Source organism: Gossypium hirsutum, chromosome A12 (genome assembly GCF_007990345.1).
Source record: "Gossypium hirsutum isolate 1008001.06 chromosome A12, Gossypium_hirsutum_v2.1, whole genome shotgun sequence".
Classification (NCBI taxonomy): domain Eukaryota; kingdom Viridiplantae; phylum Streptophyta; class Magnoliopsida; order Malvales; family Malvaceae; genus Gossypium; species Gossypium hirsutum.
Genome location: NC_053435.1, coordinates 77,515,910 through 77,526,832, shown reverse-complemented (window position 1 = coordinate 77,526,832; position 10,923 = coordinate 77,515,910). Strand labels below are relative to the sequence as shown.

General features: G+C 34.7%; 1 protein-coding gene across 2 annotated transcripts; it reads left to right on the top strand.

The window, feature by feature from the left end:
- The first annotated feature begins 5,354 nt into the window (after window positions 1-5,354).
- Window positions 5,355-10,123, top strand: LOC107923935 (COP9 signalosome complex subunit 7). Of its 2 annotated transcripts, none has more exons than XM_016854141.2 (9): window positions 5,355-5,989; window positions 6,651-6,726; window positions 7,386-7,474; window positions 7,787-7,876; window positions 8,091-8,135; window positions 8,212-8,282; window positions 8,491-8,629; window positions 8,886-8,974; window positions 9,804-10,123. In XM_016854141.2, exons 1-9 carry the CDS (start codon window positions 5,831-5,833, stop codon window positions 9,823-9,825), a joined length of 780 nt encoding a protein of 259 aa, XP_016709630.2. In that variant the 5' UTR covers window positions 5,355-5,830; the 3' UTR covers window positions 9,826-10,123. The 2 variants fall into 2 exon arrangements, with proteins under 2 accessions (XP_016709630.2, XP_016709639.2); XM_016854150.2 differs by having other exon boundaries at window positions 5,528-5,989; window positions 8,866-8,974; window positions 9,804-9,888.
- Window positions 10,124-10,923: the final 800 nt, after the last annotated feature.

Below are 10,923 nucleotides of genomic sequence, written 5' to 3'. Positions count from 1 at the left end.
CATTCGGCTGTAATTTTTAAAGGAAATTCAGATCACAATTCCATAGTTACAGAGTCGAATAATAGACCAAGTGACTCTAATATCTTGGCTGTTCTTTCAAAAGGACATGGACTTGATAATAAAAAAGGAAGAGGGCGTAGTGGTAGAGCGCTAAATAAGACAATTCGTGGACGAGGGGACGTTTTAAAATTGCTGGAAATTCGCGTGCCTCACTCCATGATGCTATGAATTCCATGGCAAAACTTATTGGTGAGTAAGTGGAGACCCTTACTGATACGGTCAGTACCAACGATGAGGGATATAAAGCTTCCATTGGCCTTTGAAAGGTTAGTCCTCTTACTTTTAATTTATTATCTATGAATTTTACTATTTTTTCTTGGAATTGTCAGGGTTGTACTAGTTTGAAGTTTATTCGGGTTTTTCATGAATACAATCAGGAACATAAACCCAATTTGATCAGCCTTATTGAAACAAGGGTCAGTAGGGGAAAAGCTGATTTGATTATTGCGAAGCTTGGTTTTCATTACTCACAACTAGTAGAGGCAGTGGGCTTTTCAGGTGGTATTTGGATTGGTTGGAAAGAATCTGTTGGAGTAAAGGTTCTAAAAAACCATTTGCAATTTGTGTTAGTCAGAATTACCGGTACCTCATTTAGACAACCTCTTTTGGTTACTTTTGTGTATGCTAGCCCGAATCAGAATAAACGGAGAATTTTATGGGAGGCTTTACAAAAAACTATTCCAGTGGATGGGTCTCCTTGGATGGCGATTGGTGACTTTAATGCCATTATTTCTCTTTCTGAAAAGAAAGGGGCCGGACTCTGGGGAAAATGTGCCCTTTTTTTGGTGAGCTTATGGATTCCGCATTGTTGCAAGACTTAGGCTTTAGAGGACCGCAATTCACTTGGCAGAGAGGGGGATTATGGAGCTTCTGGATAGGGCTACTTGTAACAGCCCTTGGTGTACCCTTTTTCCTAATTCTCTAGTGACACACTTACCACGACTTAAATCGGACCATAGACGCCTCAAATTATCTTTGATGTCTAATTTTCTTTCCTCACAAGGGAGACCGTTTAGGTTTTTAGCTGGTTGGGTTGAACATCTAGCTTTCTCTAGTTTCATTAAAGAAAATTGGAGGCTTTCTACTAATATGGCGATGATTTACTCCGAGTTTACTACTCAAGTCAAAAGATGGAATAAAGATGTGGACAGTCATATTCCTACTCGCAAGAAGTTTCTGACTAAGAAACTTCATAACATCGAGATCAAGCGCAATAGATTCAATTCGGCTTATCTCTGCCAAGTTAAGATGGAAGTTGGAGAAGATTTGGAAAATGTGTTGCATCATAAGGAAATCCTTTAGCGTCAGAAAGCTCGTTGTGATTGGTTAGTCTTGGGAGATCGCAATGCCAAATTTTTTCACACACTTACTTTGAGAAGAAGGAAGCAGAATCAAATTACTGCTTTAAAAAATGATCTAGGGGAATGGATCATGGATGAAGAGCAGCTAAAAACTGAAGCGGTCAATTTCTTTAAAGTATTGTATGGCGAACACTCAGGCCCGATGAGTGGTTTACCCACAAGCGCCTTCCCCTCCCTCACTGACGAGGATTTTAGCTTCCTTAATAATCCAGGTTTGGATGAGGAAATCAAAGTTGCTTTGTTTGATATGGCACCTTTGAAAGCTCCAAAAAGTGATGGTTTTCACGCACTTTTCTACCAAAGTCAGTGGGACCACGTTGGCGCCTCCGTTTGTAGTTTGGCTAAAGGTATTTTTTCTGGTAAAAACATCGATTCGGAGTTAAATAATTCGCTTATTGTTCTTTTGCCTAAAAGCCAATATCCAGAAAGCTTCACCTAGTTTTGACAAATCAGTTTGTGCTTTGTTCTTTATAAACTAATTATGAAGATTATTGCTAATCGTTTTAAAGTGGTTTTCCCTAAGCTCATAGCTCCTGAGCAAACTGGTTTTTTAGCAGGACGAAATATCACTGATAATATTGTCATTGCTCAAGAGGTTATTCACTTTATGATGAGTAAGCAAAAAAATAGGAGGTGGATGGCCATCAAAATAGATCTGGAAAAAACTTATGATCGAGTGCGCTGGGATTTTATTGACTCGTCGCTTCAAGCTGTAGATATTCCTAATTTTTTACTTAATGTTATTATGTCTGCAATTTCTAGCTCTACTATGCAGGTGTTTTGGAACGGGGTTCCAACACCAAAGTTTAGACCAGCCAGAGGTGTATGACAAGGTTGTTATTTATCTCCGTACTTATTCATTTTGTGCATGGAGTGGTTGAGTCACAATATTCGTGCTGCTATTGGTGTTGGTAATTGGACTCCTATTCGGCTGGCTCGCAATGGTCCACCGCTTTCTCATCTTTTCTTTACAAATGATTTGATTCTCTTCGGTCATACTGAGGAACATCAGGCTCGGATCATTAAGAATATTCTTAATGATTTTTGTAGCTACTCGGGTCATAGAATCAATATGAGAAAGACGAATATTTTTTTCTCCAAAGGTGTGGACAGCAATTTAAGGAGGCGTATTAGCAATTTTTTTGGTTTTTAGGAAGTAGACGACTTGGAGCTTTACTTAGGTGTACCCCTCTTCCACGAAAGGGTTACTAATAATACACTACGTTTTGTAGTTGATAAGGTGTGTAGCAAGCTATTTAATTGGGACGCAAGGCAACTTTCCATGGCAGGTAGGGTGACTTTAGCTCAATCTGTCCTTCTGCCGATCCCAAGTTACTTTATGCAGACAATGATGGTTCCTAAAGGTCTATGTGACGAGATCGAACGTATTGTAAGAAAATTCGTTTGGGGATCCACTAATGGCAACGCGAAGGTAGCTTTGGTTAGTTGGGACTCAGTGTGCCAACCGAAAGCTCATGGGGGCCTTGGTCTGAGACATTTGGAAGATCATAACACTTCTTTCATGATAAAGATGGGTTTTAATATTGTTTACAATATCAATGCTCTGTGGGTTCAGGTTATTCGATCAAAGTACGGAATCCCTAGTAGTTTACCCGATAATGTTTCAATGGGGCGTTGTTCTATTCTATGGAGATCCATTGCTAAGGTATGGCCCCTTATCTATGAAAATCTCCTGTGGTCCGTTGGAGATGGTAAAAGTATTCAATGTTGGAGAGATCCTTGGATCCCAAATTGAGGTCCCTTATTATCTTATATTCCATGCTTTTCTAACTTTAATATAAATTGTAGGCTTAGTAATATGCTTGCAAGTAATGGATCGTGGAATTTAGACCTTTTTCGTTTGTGGATTCTAGAAGAAATCGTTAATAAAATTGTTGGAATTCCACCACCGCACCCTTCTTTGGGACTTGATAAAATTGTGTGGGGAGCTACCTCGACAGGTTTATTCTCTATCAAAAGTGCCTATGAGAAGATCCGAGATGGTACATTGAATCCTAAAGAACATATTTGAAAGATACCTTGCAGTTTTAATGGTCCCCAGCGAATCCGTTACTTTTTATGGCTCGCCTCAAGCATCGTCTCCTTACGAACGCCGAAAGGACAAAGAGAGACATTGGAAACAACAGCACTTGTGGATTTTGTGGACACGAATGCGAGGATGTTCTACACGTATTTTGAGACTGTTCTGCAACTAGAATCATCTGGGATAATATTATCCCAGAAGGAAGACGATCCAGGTTCTATAATGGTTCCCTTCAAAATTGGATGACAATTAATCTTAAAAATCATTTCTCTATTTTTCTTAATGGAGTGGACTGGTCGTGCTTTTTTGGGATTATCGCTTGGCGCATCTGGAAAAACCGCAACTATTTTATTTTTCAAGATTTTTCTTAGAGTTATGAGGAGATTCTTAAAGTTTCTTACAATTGGGCAAAACAATATTCATTAGCTTCAAAAATAGCTCATCACAAGGCGCATTGTTACTCACACATTTCGCATACAGGCAGCAGTTGGGTAAATTTGAAATCTGATGGTTCAATTAGACTTGATGATGGCTTTGCAGCTGCTGGAGGGTTTGTGTGTGATCATAATGATGAGTGGATCATGGGTTATTGTAGATATTTGGGTAATTGCACAGTGGTCGAGACTGAGCTTTGGGGGATCTTAGATGGCTTAAATCTTATTTTGGATAGAAGTTTCAGAAGGTTTGTTATCCAAACTGATAGTATTGAAGCTACTAATGCTATTCAATAAGGTTATTCAGGGACTTCTAATTCTGCTCTCGTCAGAAGAATCCATTTTATTTTTAAAGCTCTAAAGCAGTGGAAGATTCAGCATATTCTTCGAGAAGAAATAGCTTGGCCAAATCAGTTCGTTCTAGAAGGCTAGGTTTAAGATTAATTGAGGATCCTCCTATGTGGATTTAGTCTTTTGTAATCTTTTCTTTTCACCAAAAAAAATCAATTTAACTTATTTTTTGAGTTTCTCTATGCGTAATTTTTTATGTTAAAGTATGTTATTAGGGTCTTAAACCGTGCCTAAGTTACTTATTTACTCTTGTATTTTAATTTCGTAATTTTTAATCTTTTTATTTTTTAACCTTTAAAATTCTAGTTCCAGCCAAACGATAAGTTAATGAATTTAATAGTTCTTGTTTGAGTATGATTGAAATTTAAAAATTTGAAAATTATAAAAATTAAAGATAATTAAATTTAGATGAGTGCTATAATATAATGTTTTACCTTACCTTTTTATCTGTTAGTGTCACCACTATTATACTAATCACAATGCATATCCAATCTAAATCTATAACTGAATACTAATAGCACCATTTAACTTTTTAATTACATTCTCTTAAATCAATATATTTGGAGTATCTCATATTTATCTGTAACCGAAAATACATACAAATTAGAATCCACTGAAGTTATAAAAAAAACCCCATTTTTTTACCATAAAACAATACTATTTTTTATTTATATATAAATTAAAAAATATTATTGTGCGCTTAATAAATGCATCCAATGAATTATTTTAATATATGGTTTTATCTCAACCCTTAAATGTCAAAGCCTCATGACACCTGTGAATTTTTTTGCCGAAAGTTGCCAATACAGAAAACATCAGCAATTTTCACTCTCTTTTTTCTCTAAGAAGAAAAATAAATTATTAATAAATTTATGTTATAATGATTTTATTTTAAAAATTAAAATATAATTATTATTTTTATTCTCTTTTATATATTATTTTTTTTATAAAATAATTTTAAATATTATGAATTTATAAATTAAAATTTAAATATTTTTTTTATATTCGGTATTAAAATTAGATTTACTTAAATTTAATATATGATTTTTTACTCATTAATGTGTACCAATCTATAATGTGAATTGTCACTTAAACTTATTAATTGAACTTTTTTAATAAAAGAAAGTTAACATCTAGTTAAATAAAACTTTTAAATAATTTAATAATTTAAATAAAATAATTTAAAATAATTTAATATTTTTTTAAAATTAAAAAAAATAGTAATTGTTAAATTAATTTTTTTTAATCATATAAAAACACAGTCAACAAAGAGACCAAAACCCAGAAAAAAGAAGCTAAAGCGGGGGCATCTTTATGTCCCTAAACTAAATTCTCTAATTCTAAAACAAATGAAAATCTCTCAAATTCCACAAATTTTGCAGTATTTTTATTTTATTTGAACTCTATAATTTAATTTCCCCTTATTGGATTCACCATTCCCAGTACCAAACCCTAGTTTTCTTCTTTTCTTTTCTCTGTAATTTTTTCCAAGAAGATTCTTCAATCATCTTATTTTAAGTTTTTTTTTTTTGCTTTTGCCCCCCTCCCGTGTGTGAGTTGAGGGGTTTAATATTTTGAGGATGGATATCGAGCAAAAACAAGCAGAGTTAATCGATCACTTTGTGAAGAAAGCGTCAGCTCAAGTTGGTTCAGCTATTGGCGCCTTAATTGTCGAAGCGACGTCGCATGCTTCACTCTTCGCCTTCTCCGAGATCCTTGCCGTGCCTACAGTCGCTGAGGTTAGAACCTGTTCCATTCTCTATTTATTTTTCCCTTAAATCTAAGAAATCAAGGCCGTAATTAGTTTATCCTTGTTGTATAAATAGTTTGCTTATTTATCCTTGTTGAATAAATAGTTTGCTTACTGTTCAGATACCGGCCATAGTAGCACCCTGTTTGGCTGATGAAGAAATTGAGTGAAAACCAAGGAAACTGACTTTTGAGATTGATATATTTGTACACTATTTTCCTGACCTGTACTTTGTTTTAGCTGTTTGAATTTTTATACATAGCAGAGGATACCTTCAAGTAAATTAGGTTTGACATTTGAGGGATTCTTTTGTTTAATAATAATAATAATAATAATAAAATGAGAAGGAATTCTGGCAGAGTGGTTTACTGTTTTCCTATTATTTTCATTAATGATGATTGTTGGGGTTGTTCATTAGTCTATGATGTTCAAATTTGGCTTAGCTTTACCAGATTTATGGGGAATTTATGTATATAAATCATAAAAGCGGGTTGCACTGTCCTAGCAATTAAATGATTAGTCTTCTATTAGATTGTTGCTTTTTTCTATATATGTTGTTTTAGTTTTCTTGATGATCAATTCTTTTTTTCTTTTTTTGGTGTCATTTATTAGTTTCCTTATAATTATTTGAAATCAATGTACCTTTGCAGCTTGAAGGAACTGAAAACTCAGTTTACCTTGAGGTGCTTCGGTTGTTTGCACATGGCACATGGAGTGATTACAAGAGTAAGCTGGAACCTGAATTTAATACACTTATTTCCTTTTCGTACCATAAGTTTTTCTTTTGAGAAAATTTGAGGATTATTAGTAGTAAATATTTGTTGCTTCTGTGTGTGTGAAGACTTTTATTGAACAATAAGGAGTGTGAATGTGTGATTTTCCTTGGTGGTTGAATTTAAACATGAAAAGTGGTCAGTTAGAGATGTTTTGCCTCTTGTAAATGTTAAGGATTTAACTTTTGTTTTTTCTTGTGGCAACTTTCTGTGAAATTCATGATAATTGTGAATATAGAGCTACTGAGAATAATCATAATATGTAAACTGTTGTTCGGCTAATCTTGTTAAGGTAACTATTTACACTCATGTGATTATCCAAATGGAAATTTCAAGGACTGCTAATTTACAAGGCATTACATTTAAATATCAATTGTCGAGCTTAGTGATTTGGCTTTTTTTAACCCTTTCCATATTCTCTCTCTTCATTGTTGCTAGTATCTTGAGTCTAACAGTGTTTGTCTCTGATGTTTATTGTTCCAGGCACAGTAGGCATTAGGATTCCTTTTACCTAACTAAGCTACTTGATTTATTTCTCAGTTTTGATTGTTCTTATTTTTCTTCTACTCAACATAATGTGATTAACTTTAGCTGTTTAAACTGTATAACTAGGTAATAGTGGTAGTCTTCCTCAACTGCTCCCCGATCAAGTTCTCAAGCTAAAGCAATTGACTGTCCTTACACTTGCAGAGACAAACAAGGTATTCTCTGAGATATGAGGCATTTGCAGATCTAAATATGCTATTTTCTGGTCCTATTAGTGGTTATAGTATGTTTTGATATTCTTCAATCATGCCACTTTCATATAATTGACTTAATTACAGGATGGAACAAGTTCTCTAGAATCGCCTGCAAAATGTTTAATACTTTTTTTGTTCTGAATTCTGTTATTCTCCCTAATTGAATGAGATGTATGTGTATGTTCGTGAGAAATCTTTGCATGATAATTATTCTGCAAGTTTTTCATGTTGATTGCATCAAGTATGTTCACTTTTATAACATACCTCCTTCAGGTCCTACCATATGATCAACTAATGCTGGAGTTAGATGTCACAAATGTCCGTGAACTTGAAGATTTTATCATCAATGAATGCATATATGCGGTAGGTAGTTCCCTTGCATGATTCTTTATTCCTTTTTAATCCAGAAACTTACTCTGGAAGTCTGGAGCAGCCTTGTGGTTTTGATGCTTTGATTTCATTCAATACATGCCATGTGCTTTTTAAGAAGGAGGGTTGACTTTTAAGGGAAGCAAATTGTACCATTGTTAAACTGAAAGCATGCTGATTGTTCATTCTTTCTCTACCTTTTTGTTAGGGTATAGTCAGAGGAAAGCTGGATCAGCTGCGAAGATGTTTTGAGGTATGAGTCCTCACCTTTCAAAACTTTTCTCTTTTCATTTGTTGCTTATTGAAGTTCCTAATATTTGTTGTGGAAGGTCCAATTTGCTGCTGGAAGGGATTTGAGGCCAGGACAACTTGGGAGTATGATACAAACACTATCAAACTGGTAAATCTCTGGTTCTAGTAAGGCATGCCATTAAGGTCTCTGTTCATGCTGAAGTCTTTATTGATACTTTTTACTGTCTTATGTTATATTTGCTTTTGGCTTTGTCGAATGGAGCTAGCTAGTTTAAGTAGGCTTGATGGCAATGCAATGTTAAATTTGATCAATATCATCTTATATATCTAACATCTGTCCATGGATGAGAACCTAGGTTGGGCACATCAGACAACTTACTCATCTCAATTCAAGAGAAGATAAAATGGGCTGATACAATGAGCGAGTTGGACAAGAAGCATCGGAAGGAGGTCGAAGATAAGGTGGAAGAAGTAAAGAAGTCAGTTGCCGTCAAGGTCGGTTGAATCTAGTTTTCCTGTTTGCGTTTTTGCTGTAATTCATTGTTGGACTATTAAAAAGCATGGTCCCCTTAAATATTGATATAATATATATATGAGGAGGGGGTGATGCTAGGAAAGCGAGTCCTTTTAATTCTTGCAAATATGCATATATAATTACATAGCATGCCATGAACTTCACTCATTCAATATCAAGATATGTTGGTCGATATGGCTTACTTACGTTGTGGCAGAAGTTACACACTGTAAGCAGGCCGACCTTGACTTTCGAGGGATTGAAGAGATCTACTCTGAACCTGGTGGAGTGATGGACTATGAAGAAGACCGAATCCGACCCAAGAGGTGATTTCTTTTTTTACTCTCTTTCTATATTCTCAAATCCGATCTTTACTGTCTTTAATGTTGTAGATAATTTGGTTAGGATGACTTGTAAAATAGGGTTAATATACCATTGGGTTAAATCACTTTTTGAGGCATGAACTTGGCAATTTTCCCCATATTTGGGCCTGAATTTCTTTTTTTTTCCAATTTAAGCCCTAAATTAGGCTGTTGTTTTCATATGGGGGCTTGAACTTTTTCTTTGGTCCAAGTTAGTCCTTGAAATGTGGGAACAATTGCCAAGTTCAAGGACTAACTTGGACAAAAAAAAGGTTCAAGCCCCAATGTGGGAACAGTTGCCTAGTTTAGCCCCAATGTGGGAACAATTGCCAAATTCAAGGCCTAACTTGAACAAAAAAAAAAATCCAGGCCCCAATGTGGGAAAAGTTGCTAAGTTTAGGCCCCAAATAGTGATTTAACCTTATGCCATTTGTTACTTGAGTTTGGCTTCAAGGTTCAATTTGATACCAAGTTTTTTGGGTTCCCAATTTGGGACTTGAGTTTGTCTTCAATTTTCAATTTGGTACCCAAACCAAATGATATCATATGGTACAATGAATGTCTAACACATGTTCTCTAGTAAAAAATTATAGGTGCTTAATTGGGATAGAAAAAAATCAGGTGCCAAATTGAACATTGAAGCCAAATTCAGGTACTTAAATGGTATAAAGAAAAACTCGAAATATCAAATTGAAAAAACTCAAGTACCAAACTGAACATTAAATAGTACATTAACCCTGTAAAATATGACAACAAACTGACTTGCATCTTATTGATATGGGCAAATTTACAGGAGACGGCATCCATTAGTCTGAAGATAGGGCATGAAACTGATCGGATGGGTGTTTAAAGTGACCAAACCAGATTTTTGTTCAGGACATTCCAGCAACAGATGATTCTCTGCATTTGGGACAGCTGCTTTGGTTTTTTAGTGAATGTGTCATTGTTGCTTAAGAATTTGAGGATTGTGTTAAGCTTGTGTTGAACTCATTGTTAATTCGTATTGAGTTGGGAAAGAAGAAAGGGATCAAATCTGGTGGTGTGGCTAGAAACCTTTTAAACATTTAGATACCCAAAGATATACAATTTTAAACTAAATTTCTGATTGTCTTATATGAATCTATTTTTATTTTGCAAAACATGGGTTGAATTGTTTTGGATCGATGTTGGGTTGGTTTATGTATGGTATTAATATCTTGAATTAGCTAACATTAATGTTGTTTTTTTCTTTATTTTGAAAATTGTGTTATTCTTTTAATATTTAGTAATTTTTTATTTTTTTATTTACAACTTTAGATTTATAAACTTAATGTCTTTCCTAAAAATAATACAAAAAAATTAATATATTTTTAATAATTACAATTATAGTATAATTTATTTTCTATATATGGTATAAATTATGCAATACATAAAAGATGTAACATCTCGATTCTCGACCCTATTATCGAGTTCGAGTCGCAAGGTGTCATATTCATTGTCGGAGCTATCATAATCGATTCAATGCCATCATGCATTTAATATAAGTGAATTATGCGTATAATACGTTAACAATTTTGGGTCTTATATGAGTTTACGGAAGCTCTTTTTTTAACTTGGGTATGAAATGAGATCAAATTGTAAAAATTTCAAAATATTAGGTTGATGTTGTGACGCAACATACTTAGTAGGTCTCGTCACAACGTTCAATACTTGGCGTCGCGTTGTAGTATCGCAACTTGGTCTCGTTGCAACAACAAACGTTCGACATTGTGACATGACAAAGTTGTCATGCCACGGCACGACGCCTAGTATTGAACGCTACGACAAGGCCTACTTAGTATGTTGCGTCGCGACAAAGAACTCCTTGATGTGGTGACGTCAACACGATATTTTGAAATTTTTACAATTTGGTCTCATTTCGAATCCAGGTTAGA